The 15100-nt window shown below is 45.6% G+C and overlaps 1 protein-coding gene across 1 annotated transcript in view; it reads left to right on the plus strand.

Annotated features, from left to right (window-relative positions):
• Positions 1-15100, plus strand: part of LOC104829015 (tetraspanin-15-like) — a 44248-nt gene that overhangs the window by 12041 nt on the left and 17107 nt on the right. The window contains exons 3-4 of the mRNA XM_010563024.1: positions 9291-9365; positions 11997-12092. Of these exons, the coding sequence (XP_010561326.1) occupies positions 9291-9365; positions 11997-12092 (171 nt within the window). The remainder of the gene's footprint in view (positions 1-9290; positions 9366-11996; positions 12093-15100) is intronic.

Below are 15100 nucleotides of genomic sequence, written 5' to 3' on the forward strand. Positions count from 1 at the left end.
CAGCAAGATGTGAAAAGCAAACTCTGACAACCACCACCAGCTTTGCCATTTATTTTATTTGCAATTTTGTATTTTTATTCTCAAGGTCGACCCACGATGCAACTTCCCGAGCTGGGCTTGAAATGTGCCTTCCCCTCCCTCTCCAGCCCCTGATTGCACGTGTAAATAGAGAGATTAAATGCTGGAAAATGGCAGATATGTCAGGTTTGAAGAGGGGAGCGAGTACGGCTGCGGGGAAATGGTTGGCAATCACAGAACTATTGTGTGGATGGAGAATTGTCCTTCTCCTGGGAAGATTAATTCACCCTCGAAGAGAGTCAGCTACTACAGTGATTTGGAGCTTGGGGTCCCTGAATAAAAGCAATCAGAATAACGCACGTGTGAAGGAGCACTTTGAGGTCTGAACTGGTCCAAGCAGCTGGGTTTTTTTCTGATTGTGCGGAGAAAGGGGCCAAAATTAACACGGAAAACCTCTATTACAGTGATGCCATATAAAGCATCCCTCTGCTACATCACCAGCGCTACTTCGTTACCCCATAGCAGCCACTTAAAATCAGTTTTAAGTCAGAGGAGGCGAAAATACCAGTAAGTAGCACCTTCCCCTTATTGTTCTTCTGTGCTCAGAAGAATTGGGTGAAATAGTTTAAAAAAGAGTAAATGTTTTGTGGGTGCATTGCTTGCACTTAAGCCACTTGGATATTTGACTCTGGTGAATTCCTCGTGGGTTTGTGGTGCTGGAAAACCTCTTGGTTGAGAGCAGAGGATTTGCACGGGGTGCCCAGCTCATCCATTTACTCCAGGGCATGTTTGCCTCCAGGCCAACAAAAAGAAATAATCCCTTGAATATTTGCAGTAGAAAGGCAAATTTCCAAGACCAGAGGGCTTGGCAAAGGCATTGGGATGAACCAAAAGGCTCAGCGTGATCCCCTGAGCATGGCGAGCTTGGTGGTTGGAGGAATTTGGGGTGAACTTGGGCTGGCCTGGGTTTGCAAGGTTTGCAGCTGATGGCTGGAGGTGAGTTCTTCTGTCTCTGCGTGAGGGAGAACTGGGTGGTTTAGGATGCAGTGAAAAAAATGGGGTATTTATGGGCAATATGGAGATTCCCTTCCAGAAAAAATTAAAGCAATTTCCAGCTGAAATAGCATTTCACCAGCAGCTCCTTTAGGCTGTTTTTTGGCTATTTCTGCCCTCTTAGAGGATGAAGAAGGGGAAAGAGTTGCCCCTTCTGCTCTAGCCACAGCAAGAAACCCTGCCACGTGGTTTTTCCCATCGGCAAGATGCAGGTTTTGGAGAAGCGGTTGTGGGTTTTGGTTGCAAAAGATGCAGGTTTTGGAGGTCAGGTGCATCCGACCTCCACCAAAGCGCAGAGTATTATAAACCAGGGCAACATCGATCTCTGGGCTGGCAGCCCTCGGTGGGTCTGGCAGGGTGGTGTGATGAATATCACGCGTCAAGCGCAGTGGAAAACTTGATAAATAAAAGGCTTCCTCTGGTTATAGGTTTGCATGAGAAACAAAGCTGCATTTCTGTGTTCGAACTCATCCAGGGTTATAATCGCTGCTGCGAAGGAGGTCACGAGGCTTTTTTCCACTTGCTTTTGTCTGCTTGCAGGGAAATTTTAGGTTAATTTGAGGATGCTTTCTGCAAAGCATCACTAAAAAAAACCCCATTTCTCTTTCTGCTTCCTGGGGACTAGGCTGGGGTCCAGAGTCCGCTGCTCCGGGGCAGGCTCAGCTCCCTGCATTGGCAATGAAGATTTTTCTCTGGATAGTACGATATCAGCAGGTTTCGATGGTGCCGCTTTAACTCTCCAAAAAACAAATTCCTAATAATTAGCACACAAATAGAGCCTGCTGGAAAAAAGCAATTGAAGAAACTCCTTCCTGCAGAGGTTTGCTTGGGGATCTGCATATATTTCTTTTTTCTGCCTAAGCCTGCTGATTATATAGCACGCTCTGATTACAGGGTCTCTAAACAAAAACACCACTTTCTTGATTTTTTTCTGCTTAGCCGCGCAGAGGGGTGGATAAATGAGGAGGGCCTGACATTTGCGCAGCAGCAAGCATTCGGGATTGCTGGGGGAACTGAAAGCATCCCAGACTTGGGAGCAAAGGCTTTGAGCGAAAAGAGGAGAGTCCCAGCTTTGTGCTAGGGACCAGATCCGATGGGAAAGGGCTTTGGAGCAGGCGGGTACCGATGCTTCCCTTGGGCAGCCTTTCGTGCTCCCTATTTGCGTAACAAGCATCCGCAGCCTTCTCCTGGGTGAGACGGATCTGCAAACCCTCTAACACCCAAATCCCCCCAAAATACAGTGAGAAAAAGCCTTGCAGGGAACCTCCAGCACTTTTTACCCAGCTCTCTGTGACTAATTTGCTCTCCTTTAAATCTGTGGTTTTAAAGCTTTTTTAATTGTTATTATTTCATTTGCTTGAGACAAAGTAGGAAACCCCAGGGCAGCAGAAGTGGCTTTGTGCAAGAAATTGTGGCTGATCTCCCCCGTTAAGTGTTGCTCACCTCTTGGCTGGGGCTTTTTAATCACCGCAACGTGCTTTAAATGGGGATTTGCTTGGCCCAGGTTTGGCTCTGAGGGAGAAGAGGAGGCTGCAGCCCTGGGAGAGTTAAGGAGTCTTTTGCCACGCTGATTATCAGCACTTTCATGCTGAATTTCTTGCAGCGTCCCCCATTCATCATCTTTCCAGGAGCGGTTTGGGAAGGTTTTGCGAGCAGCAGAAAACATACTTTATTCTTCCTGAGCCTCATATGTTGAGCATCGTCAGCAATCTCCCAGCATGTTGCACTTCTATCCTTGGTGTTCACCCCTTTCTTTTTAATCTCATCATTAAATTAGCCATTACAATAATAACAGTCATCCTTGCAGTGCATTAGTGGGGCTTCAGAGCTTCTGGAAAGCCCAATAAAGGACTGACGTTACAAAATCCTTCCAAAAATCCTCCAGGCGTAGATTATTTATGGACATCTCTGGAGTTACTTATGTTCTCAGTATGAATTTTTAGTAGATAAAAGTTATATCTCATGCTGCATTTCTACTCCCTAGAGGGAACTGCTGGTGGTTCCCCAGCATTCCTCAAAGTCACTGCTACCCATTGCACGATGAAAGGGTGCTGGTGAGCACCCGAGTAAGACTGAGGAGAGGTTTTTGTAAAGTATGAGATGATATTGAAAGCATCCAAGTGGTTTAATCTGTATTAGGAGTTTCCAGTGAATTGCCTGGTGCTCATTAAAGGATTAAGCTGATTGCACCATTGAAATATCTTTCCTGATTGGGGGGAAAGCAACAGGTACAGAGGTCTTTGGAAAGAGGTGAAATTTGATTGCTTGGCCCTCAAACTCTGAAATAAATTAGATTTGAAAGGCGCCATTGCTCATGGAACTGGATGGAAGGGGGGTTCTAAGAGGTGACATCCATCCTGGTTCATAAAACCCCTCCTTTTCTTTGGGTTTTTGGGAACATGAGCATGTTCTAACTGCAGCATCGATCCTGGTCTTGAGATGGGAGAGGAGGGTAGCAGGACTATAGCTGAGGAAGGCTTAACAGCAGCCAAAAATGGAGCCAGCTGCAGGCTATAAAAGCCCAAAGGGGGAAAAAGGGGGAGTTCTAGCAGGTCTGGGGAGAAGATTTGGTCTTCAAAGGAGCAGAGTAGGCATCTGTGGGACTTGGTGGAGGTAGGGCTAGTACCTGGGGTGTGGAGAATGGACCACGCTGCGTGCCCGGGGCTCTCGGGGAGTCCTGGTTGATTATTTGCAAGGCTACTGGCTCTTTTGGGATTAAAACCAGGTTTCTTGTTCAGTTTCTGAAACACAAAGGAAATGTGTATTTTTACTCAAGGCTTGGCAAATGTGTGCGTGAAACCCAGGCAGGGGTAATGACCCCCAGCCTGAGTGGATGGGCAGGAGGGGCATAAATAAAATAACATGGTTTGTGTGAATAAAATAGTGTCCTGGGCAGAGAGGGTTATTCCTGTATTGCTAAAAGAGAAGATGCTCTGCAAAGTCTTCATCTGGGCTTTGTTGTCCTTGTTTTATCTGTGTAGGAGACATTCCTGACAGATTTTTGTTGTGGGTTTTTTTTTGCTTCAAAGCAACTATGAAAGCTGTTTCTACGTGGGAATAAACAATTATTTCAGTTTTCAGAGGAAGGGCTGCATGCAACCATCTTTCAGAAAAAAAACAAACCCTTAGAAAGGGCCACTCTGCATGGGAGAAAGCTCTAACATGTCATTAGGAAGAAATGGTTCTTTAAAAGCATTACTTAAAGTTTCAATCTAGGGACAAAAGCAACCGGAATCATGTTTCTGTGCTCACGTGAAACCGTAGACTCCTCGGTGGCTGGTGTCGAGGAAGGCAGAGGAGGCGGCAGGCACTTGCCAAAGGGATGATTTAGTGGCCTCCCAGGTAGAGCGAGAGATTTATTTATTGCACGCCTCTGCATCAGGTGCGTTTCATGTGGCTGTATGTTCGATCTGTTCCAGTTTATCAAGAAGGAATGACCCGTTCCTTTTCCAGATGCCCAAAAATACGGAGAAACCTGGGCACTGCCATCCTGTAAACTCCTGCGCAAGCAAAACCAGGAGGATTCGTGCTTTATAGGAAGAGAAATTAAATTGCATGAGTTTCTTTTCATCTTGGGGATGGGAAGTCCAGATTTTCCATCCCTTGATGACCTGTCACCACTTTTATATTGATGGGCCCAAACCCTTTTCCTGCATTGGCTTCAGTGGGACTGACTTAGCTCCTGGAGAAGCAGCTATAGAAACGGATAAAAATAAAATGTTGGGGGGGTATTTATGTGAATGCAGAAAGTACCTCTTCCCACAGGGGTTTAATGGTGACTGTAGAGCCTGGAATGAGGATAAAATTATCTCCACCCTTCGCAGAGGGGTTTCAAACTCCTCTGTTCCTCCTCCATTTGCTTCTCTAGGGTCTCGTTATATGGGGCTTGTAAGGTCTTTTCTTTTAAGTATGACCAGTACCTTTTTCTCAGAAAAAAACCCACTTGATTTCTTAAATTAGGCAGCGGTTTATGATCTGCCTGTACTATTTTAATGTTAAGTTCATCAAGAGGGCAGAGGGATTCAAGAGCAGCATCTTCAGCCTCAGCTTTCCCAGTGTCCTGCTGCTAGGTACCCAGGAATCTATTTATAGGTTTATTTCTTTTCTTTTTGGCTTGTATCACGGGCTGTCTAGAAATTATCATCCTTGTTATCGCTCTTATTATCTTGTCCTTTCCTGTGACTGAGCTGAAGTAGGAAATGGATCATCAAGAAGCAAATATTTTCCCTTATCAGCCCCCGGGTGCCGCATGGGAAACTGTTGGCGCTGGGTAGAAAGGAAGGATTTTTGGAGATTGTCTTTTTTTTTTTTTACTTTTTTCCCCTGCAGTTGTGGCAGCCGGTCGCTCTCCCCGGCTACGCTGTGAGATCGCAGCAGCATTTTGCAGTCGGAGGTGGCTCATATTAAATGAACATCACAGATTTCTCTGGTGCTTTTGCGTTGCTCCAGGAGCTCTTCCATCCCACCGGCTGCGTTTCCTCCTTTCCCTGCCTCATCCCTGGCAAACAGAGCATCCCTCTGCCATCCAAAATCCCATTGGAGTCACTTTCGGGCTTGGCATGTCTTGAACCTCCCATGGCCGTCGGTGTCTCGAGTGCATCTGAGCTCAGGAGTGATGCTCAGCCTCTATCCATGGCTCAAGGATCCTTCCTTGCGCTGGCTCCTGAATAAATCCCTGTGTGGTTTATTCATCCCTCAGCCTCGGTGCCTCCAACCCATCCCTGACGCATGTTCTTCCTTTCTGCCTGGTGAGAACATGTTCAAGCTGGAAACTGGAGGAGGCTGCATGCTGCTCGTGGTCTGGAAATGAAGCAGCAGCAGGTTTGCAAACCTCTATCAGCCAGACCCACGGCTGGAAGTATTTACTCTGGACCAACTCCATATTTCAGGCAGTTTTTAAGCTTCTGGGAGATGAAACTGGATGGCAAGACATCCTATCTGGTGTATGGAGGTGGCAGAAAACCAAACACCCAGAGGACATATGGGAAGGAATTGCTCTGGGCAACCTATATATTGCTTATGTAAAATGACCCTAATGAAGGGGATTATTCCCCAAATTGGAAGGAGACCTGTCTTCAAACCTGAGGCAGAGTGTGGGCCCTGGGCACTTTCCTTCCGTGCTCAGTTGGGCTTCGGGAGAGATTAATGATGAATAAAACGGCACTGGAGACTTGTTAGAGGAGGGAAGGAGCAGCTTGGAGCTCTGCTGGTCATGGGAACGGGGGTGATTAATCTTTTTGTCAAGGGATTTGAGGCAATTAAGCAGTATAATTGTGAAATTTTGGATTGATGAGCTCCTTAAAGGGAGCTGGCTGTGGCGAGTGTTAATTTAATAAGAACTGAGCAACTTTTCCCCGATCCAGCTTTCTTGAGCAAGATGAAGTTTTTATTGGGGAGTTTCTTTCTGTGAAAGCTGGGCTTTGCTTTGTGATGGGCGAGACCCTCGGGCACCTTCCTGGTCCCTTCTCCGCAGCATTTGCCTCTTCTTGGGGATGTGAGCGGTGAAGCCCGGCCGGAGGGTCATGCCGCGGAGGCACGGCTGCTCGCTCGCGTGCCACCACTTCCATGGAAAGCATGAATTTCTGCAAAAATTGGGGGAAAATCCAGCTCCTTGTCGTACTGCTTTGTGATTTATTTTTTTTTTAACCTGCTTTGTGATTTTGAGCTTGCTGCAAACTTGCGGCAGCTCAAGGCAGGATTAAATGCTGTTTAATGTGGATTTTTGCTCTTTGTTTTGCTGCTGGAGTCTTTTTAAGGAACAAAATGCTGATTTATTCGTTCTGGCAGACAGCAAGGGCTGCAATGCACTAGTTAAAAGGGATGACAATGGATGCTGCCAGCAGTTTCACTCCTAAACATGCATTACAATTACTGGGGTTGCTGCAGTCCTCTAGAATGCAAAGAAAGTGCCACTTTCTGCTGTATTGGTGCAGCTGGCGAGGGTTTGCATGCTCCGTTCAGCCATTATTTGGGGGCAGAAGAGCTGGTTTTCACTCAGGGTGCACAATTTTCAAGGCTTGTGCTGGAGACTGGAGTTTGTTGTTGCTTTTCTTGCAAATCCTCTATAAATTATAAGGGAAATTGTGGACTTTCTGAAGGCAAGGTTACGTATTGCAGTGTGTCTGGGGGGAGCTGGGCATCACCGATGTGACTTCGCAGGTTTGCAGTTTCTCTCTTGCAAGGAATTGCAGTCAGCATCTGCTGTGTCTTTCTTCCTGCTGGCACTTTTCCCCCATTTATAAAGACCATCAGCTAAGCTCTTTTTTGGGCTTGCTCTCTTGGAAACAGTGGGTTTTGCTACCTGTGAACTTCATCTGATGGAACATTTGAAAGGCCCCATTCAGTCATCATTTTTCTAATAGCCATGTACAGCCGGCATCCTACGGACTTCTGCACAACACGCCCGTGTTTGTTTATAAATCAGATATCAAACCCGGATATTAAATATTAGCCTTGACTTCAATATGCAAGGAGCAGGCTGAGTTGTATTGCATAAACCTTGCCTTTTATATCTTGACTTGACAAGCTGTACGGCAGAAATTGAGACTGAAAGAAGGAAATAGAGTGCGGGACAAAATCAGTGCATGGTGTGCAATGGCCAAAGCACCAGAAAGAGCAGAAAACACATCTAGCAACTTGCACGAGTGGTCTTTTGGGTTGAAATTCTTGATTTCTGGGAAGAGCTGCAGGGTTGGTGCCTTCAGAAGAGCTTCCCATCAGTTTGGCAAGAAGAAAGGCTCTGTGTGCTGAATCCTGCTGATTTTTAGGCATTTCTTGGTGCACTGGTCTGACCATGAACACGGTGGTGGTCCCCACTGGGACTTTGAAGCCACAGTCTTTTGTCTCTACTCACGGTGGGATTGGTAAGAGTTTGCACTTTTTCCTGGTAAACAGGGGACAAAGCACTTTTTTTTTTTCCTTGGGTTTTAACTAAGGTTGAAGAACAAAAATATTTCCAAAATTGAATTTCTTTTTCTTGCTGCTTGCTGCAGCATTGCAAGATCTAGACGTGCCCAGCTTGGTAGAACCACGAACCGTGCTGCCTTGGGCTTTCTCCTGAAGCAACCCCATTTTTTATCAGTTTAGATGCATGTGGCGTTTTGCATATCATTTCTGCCTATGAGATAACAGGTGCGTGGTTAATTGTGTTCCTTAATTATGGGATTCCTTGCCTAATTACACCTGGCCCATTATGAGCTGATTTAACTGGTGATGAAAGCAGTGCTGCTCCTCCAGTGGAGCCACGCTAGCTGGCTCTTAGCGAATAAGCACGGTGCAAGCTCATTGGTGGGTAGCTAATTAAAAATCCCAACAGTTTGGGGCATGAAGTGGCGTTTTGCTGCAATGGTGCTTTCGTTTTGCTGAGCTTGGGAAATAATTTCTGGGCGTGCAGGTCCCTGCGCTACCTGCCTGATGGTCAAAGTGAATAACACAGTAATAAATTACCTCTCCCCCCGCCTTTTTTTTTAACTTGCTTTTGGATTTTTAGCTAGTTACCATGGTAACATTCCACCTTCCTTTTTCTGGCGAGTCTCCAAAGTCGCTGCTGGAGGTAGCCTTGGGGAGACAAGTGTGAGCTGAGCAGAGCTTTGCTCTCCATCCTCTGCAAAGTCGGATGCGGTGCCCAATGGGACGTATCAGGTAGGGACTGAAGCATTAGGACACTGATAGGTGTGGGCTGCAAGAACGTCAGACCTTCTAGTTTAAGTCGTTTGCTCCATCAGGACATTGATTCCCAGCCTAAATTTGTTGCCACAATCAACTCCGGCAGAGGCATGAGTTATTGCCCATACACTGGGGGCTGGACGATCCTCCATTAGATGCCCAGGTTGAAAACATTGGTGTTCAACCAAGTGCCACCATCCCATCATGGAGGGATGCTGCACACTTATATCTACCCAGAGAGAACATTTGGCCCCACTGTATCCATTTTACCCATGCAGAATCTGGCCATTCAAATTGCATCTGGTTTCTTTTTTTAATCCATCCATCCTTCCTTCCTGCCACATTTTCTACAAGGGAGCAAACTGCTTTCCCTATTAGGACCGAGATCTTTGGAAGAGATTTGCAGCTCCCTGGAGAGCTCGTAATGAAAAGATCTGATTTCTAAGTGTTTCAAAGCAGCTCTAGGTTTCCAGGTCTCCCTTGTTGCGGTTAACCACTGACAGACGACATAGCCTGGCTCAAAGCAGAGCTAATCCTTTCCTTTCTCTTTTCAGTTCTTCTGGGTCCTTCTGGTGATCTTCCTCACGGAGCTGCTGCTGATATTTATCGAAATCATCTTTGAAAACAAGGTGGGTGCAATCAGGAGGCCTGTGGATGCTGCACAGCAACAAACTGCAGCCTCGCATGTCATCGGGGAGGAAAATCCTCAAGTATCCAGTAGTGTCTTCCCTGAAAATGGAAGGGTTTCATTGCTCTTGCTCTTCTGGGGCTGCCCGTTGTGCTCCAGAGCTGCGATGGATCTCCAGCACCACCCAGAGCCCCTGCCGCAGCCACAGCTCCCTGTGCAGACTCTTAGCCAAAAACCTGTGGGTTTTTTGGGGTTTTTTTTGAGGGCTCATTAAGCTCCTCGCCTCAATTATGTTAACTGCTGGCTTGCATTTGCAAGGAGAGGTTTGAGTTATAGCTGAGCCGACGAGATGGTAAATGCTTCCAACGGATGTCCTTTCTGGCCTCCTGCCTTCTGCTGAAGAAACCCTGCCATTTTCAATTTAATCTTACCCTTGCTATCGATCAAACAATTAAATAGTTAATCTCAATCTCTGCTGGCTCAATGAATGCACGGGGCAGGAGAACAACATCTGAAATACCTACTTACAGGCTGTAAAAATCAATTCCTCTTTGCACAAACAGCTTGATGCTTTCAAACACATCAAGGTTGGGGTTGGGAGCTATGTGTTGGTGAGCCCCAAAGACAGGTTGGGGTTGGGAGTTATGTGTTTGCTGAGCCCCAAAGTTGAAGGAAGGCAATGGGGGAGGACGCTGCCTTTTGGATGCTGTAGCCAACTCCAGCCAGCAGCTTCCCAGAGCTCTCCAAAACCCTCTGATCCCTGAAAAATGTGGTGGACCAGTGGAGAGATGTGCTTCTGAGGAAAATCAGATTGCTCGAGTCCTTCCCACATACAGATAATCAATATGTGCTGCCACGTAGAGGCTGTATTTTTGTGAAATTCAGCATTAAATCCTCTGCTTTGTTCCACCTTTGAGCTTCAGTGATGGTGCTCAGCACCATCCTGCACTGCAGGGATGCAAGGGGGAAACGCTGGTACCATCAGGAAGGGGGACTGCAGCCTTGTGATTAAACTCCTAGATTGAGTAGAAGCCATTAGTGCCTAAAGTGTCCCTTAATTTAAATTTAACGGGCAATATCAAAACCTAATTAAAATCAAACAATGAGGCAGAGAGAAAAGAGAGATCCAACAAGCGATGAATCCACTTGACCCAAAATTGTTCGGAGGCACAAATCTGCATTTGGAACAATGGTTGTTTATTAAACTTGTTAAAAACATATTTAATTGGATTTTGTATTAAATCAGCAGGGACGAGGAACGAATTTAGTGGCCTTGAAGCTACTGAACATTGAAATGGGCTCTGTTGATATGCAAATGGAGTTCTGGAGATTATCAGAGATAACGGGTTTGGCGTCCTTGAAGGGAAGGGAGTGGAGAGGTCTCATAATCAGAACTAATGATTTAACCTTGCAACATTTATCTCTCACGTTAAAATCAAGATTTAATTACAGAGGCTGCCTCCGGGCTGTCATCTTCTTGGAGGGAAATAGGATCATGGGGTGAGCCTATCTGGGAGCAAAACAAGCAGAAAACAGTAAAACCTGGGCATTGCCCATTGTGTTTGGTCTTAGCGGTGGGCAACCCGGGAATTAACATTTTAATAAACTTCCACATGAGCAATTTCTTAAAGGTTTTTTCAGATCCCCTTGCCTGATCCCTCACTGTCGGCAGGCTTTGTTTGCCGCTCTGACGTGCCTTCATTTCTCTTTTTCTCATGTTCTTCTCTCCATTCCCGGTTTGCCCAACCTCTAATTTTCATGTCAGAGTGAATTATGAAAAACATTTTCTTCCCCCCCTTTCCCCTGCTTCTAACTCAGAAAAAAGTTCCTTTTTCCTTCATTAATATTTCTGCTTGGCGGTTTGTCAGGAGTCAAACGGCAAACCTGCGCTGGGCTTTGCATAGGACATTTCGAGCCTCTGCTCCCAGCTCACTAATAAGCTTCCCAGGCATCTGTAAAATACATTTTCGATTCAATTAGTGTTTAATGTGAAGTGCCTGATGTGTCAAAGTGTCCTCGAAGATACGGCTGAAGGAGGAGCAGGGAGAGCCCCAGCCCGGCTGCACCATTCCCTTTCAGGGCATGATTGAATTGCTGAATGATTTGTTGGGATTAGGAGTGATTGAGGGCTCTGATGAGGTCTCTGCTCCTGCACGTAGCTCATCCCATGGATAAATCACTGTGCAGCCAGTGGTGTTGGCTCTCACAGCCCATTTCACCTCCTCCAGCCCCTCCTAATGCAGCAGAAACCCCCCTGGCAGTGGTTAAAATCATGTTAGTCAATGGGATTGGAGAGCTTGAGGGAGCTTTTGAAGAAGTCACCTTAATAATTCAATTTAATAGGAAAAATGGGGTGGGTAAAGGTGAGTGGGTCAGCCTGCAAGTGCAGGAAGCGGAGAGATGCTACAGGATGCTGCTAACCCTGAAAACTCAGAAATGATGGTGCTAACCCTGAGAGCTCAAAAATGATGAATTTTACCCCAAGAAATAGGCTTGTGCCAGCATGCAGATTAGATTCTTTACTCCAGTAACAGTTGGCAACGCGTGCTATGAAAACATATTCATGTTTTGCAATATATTCCCAGTGCCTTTTCCATGTGTGAGCTGTGGTTTTGGTTTTTTCTGTCCCCAGATGAATGCAGTTTTCCACTCCAACGTCCAAGAGGGCATCAGACACTATTACGATGACCTTGACTTCAAGAACATCTTGGATTTTGTACAAGAAAAGGTTCAGTTTTGAAGGGGGGAGTGTGTGTGTGTTTGTGGCATCAGGGAGGTCTGCGTGTGAAGTTTTTCAAGCAGTAGTTAACTCTGTGCCTCATTGAACCAGAAGCATTAGTTTTCCCTGTATTTTTAGAGTTTATTTCCATCTCTAGGGTGCCTTGCTTGATCCATCTTGAATAACTTGATCTTTCTTGGTTTGCACTGCTCTTTTTGCACAGTTTTGCGTTGTGCTGCTCTGTAAGCCCACGCCGTTGGTGTTTTCAGTGAGTTATTCTGCTGTCTGTGCCCCCTGTGAAGAGCGTTTTCTGCTCCACACCGTAACGTGGACCATGCCAGAATATTTATATTTCCCAGTCTTGATGGGAAACCAGTGCCTAATGCCTGAAAGCTTTTTGGTAGCTACCCCAACCTTAATAGAGACAGATGGAGGAATAAAATAACATGTGCTAAAGCTGCTTCAGGGCTGCAACAACCCTTAGATAGGCCACCCTAGGTAAGTCACTTTACCCAAGGTGTCATCAGTAGCTGGCCAAGCCCTTGACTCAACGGGAAAATTGCAGATAAGGTGTTTTCACGGAGCAGCTGGAAGGAGAGAAGAGCTCCAGCCTCTCCATGGGCAGCACTGGGAGCAAGCTTCTCCTGGGATGGCGAGAGCTATGTCCAGTCCAATATTGGGGCTTGGCATAGCCTACTTTAATTCTTCTAGGCGTGTGGTTGCATATTCTGTCTCAAATCTTATGATTAGAGCCTGCCAGGACTTGGCAGGATCTGTCCCCTATCCTCAAGTCAACCTGCAGGTTGATAAAATCGTCCTCACAACTCTTGTGGGTTTTTTAACCAAACTTTTGACACACTGCTGCTCTTGCTTTCTATTTATGCACGACATAGTTTGTTTAAGGTACTAAATATTAAATTATTACATTAAAATGCCTTCCTAATGCCTGCCATTGAGCCCCAGGCAAAGCAACAATGCATCCCCCACCAAGTACACCAAAAGGCCAAGTAAAGTCAGGATTTGAAGTTAATATCCATGCTGCTAAGCGTGTAGCTGGTCTGGACAAGCTTGATTGGCTCTAAAATATCATTTGGTTTTTCCAGTACTGGTGAGAAGCCGTTCCTGGGAATTTGGGGGATGTAGGTTTGCTCATGTTTTGAGTGAGGGTATTTGGTTTACCTGTTATTTGTGTTATTGCGGGAGGGAAGCACTCAGCTCGAAGCATTTGGCGAATGAAGAAAAGTGGGAAAAAAACCCAAAAACTTGAGATCTAGGAGAGAAATTGCAGTGATGTTACTTTTCCTGGGTTGGTTTTGGAGAGCAGAGCTAGGCTTTGCCAGCAAAGCTGCTTTCAAATGAGATTTGTTCTCACCTTGGCCTGATTTCTCTCCTTTCATTATGGGTTGGAGCATCATAAATATGTGAATCTTATCTCCTGCTTTGAAGAAAAGGAGACTGTGAAACTCCTTCTTCTTTGATGTAGCTGGAATTTAAGGCCAGTGGTGCCCTCCACGCTCCCCTCTCTTGGCTTAAATACCTGCTTTTGACTCTTGGAGTCATCATTACTGAGCCGAGTTCATTAATAAGACTGAGAACCCTCTGAAGGTCTCAAGACACGGCTGATTCTGAGAAAGATCTGAATCTTTTTCAAGTTTTACTCTAACCTCTCTAAGAGGATGCTATAATTCAGACCTCTCTGTATGAATGATAAACGGATGCTGCTGGGAGCAGTCACAAAGTCCATGTTGGAGCCATCCTCAACGAGACTTGGCAAGGAGGCTAGACCACAAATCTTCAGATAAAACAGATATATTTGTGGGAAGGTTTCTGTATCTCCAAACAAGCCAGGATCAGGCACTTATCTTATAATCTCACCCTATTTTTAAAACATTTTTCCCCGTCTACTTCTTCACTTGACTTTCTATTAAAAGTTTTCAGGGGGAGAGCTTCATCTCAAAGTCTCTCTCTGTACTAAAAGAAGTTGTGGCCACTTCCAGTGTTGCCGTTAAGTCTTTGACATCTGCATGTTTTATCTTGTAGCAAGAGAAGGAGCTTTGCAAGAACGTACAGCTCATTGCTGTGAGCTTTTATGTTAGCATATGATTTCCAGACCAGGAACAGCAGCAATGTCAGCGACTGAAATGCAGTTGCTTCATCCCAAGTGTAGGACCGGGGAGAAGCAATGCAGAGGAAGAACTGCTTTTAAGAGAAGGGAAATTGGTTTTATGGGACCTGAGCAGGCCAGTTCACTTTGGGAGGATGAAAACTTGCAGTCAGTCTGGATGGATTGCACCCAGACCTGCTTTTTTGATAGAAGACAAGCTCAGAGCAGCCTGTTATCATCATTTAGTGGTTATTCTTGCCATTTTCCCTATTAAAAACCTTGTCTATGCATAGGTTAGCTGGCACACACCTTATTTAGGTCAGGCAAAGCCACACTACACTCTGTAGGATTTGAATTCTGCTTAAACCCTCTCTCAAGTGATGCTTTAAACTAGACCCAACTGCCTTCATACCCTTAAACCAGTATCATACAGTAAAAATAACAAGTAATTATGGTCCCAAGTGCCAGGCATTAATATTTTACTTTAGCAGGATGATGGTGCAAATAATGCAGTTTTACTTGTTAACACTTACTCAGTCTAGCTGCCTGTGAGCAAGGAGATATGGAAATAAATTGCCCTAAAGAAAATAATCCTTGTATGTTTTTATAACTCGTTTTTGCTGAACTACTGCCCTTTGCAGCCCTTGGATGTGAGGCTGGAGACCATGATGACTCAAAAGCCAGGTTTGCCCCAAGTCAGTAACTGCAGCTATCTGCAGCTCCTCGCTTTATCTTTTTTTAATGGCTTGCTGAGTACAGGTGGAAGAGGAGAGTTCAAACTGCTTTGCTGATCACAGGATTTGAATTTCAAAGAGCTGCTAGGGCTATGGTTCTTGCTCAGACCCGAGTGGCTCCAAACTCAAAGTAAGTCTCGGAGGGATGAGGGTGTTGCGCTTGCAAACCTCCTCCTTTC

This window comes from Haliaeetus leucocephalus, unplaced genomic scaffold (genome assembly GCF_000737465.1).
Source record: "Haliaeetus leucocephalus isolate CR32 unplaced genomic scaffold, Haliaeetus_leucocephalus-4.0 Scaffold162, whole genome shotgun sequence".
NCBI classification, from domain to species: domain Eukaryota; kingdom Metazoa; phylum Chordata; class Aves; order Accipitriformes; family Accipitridae; genus Haliaeetus; species Haliaeetus leucocephalus.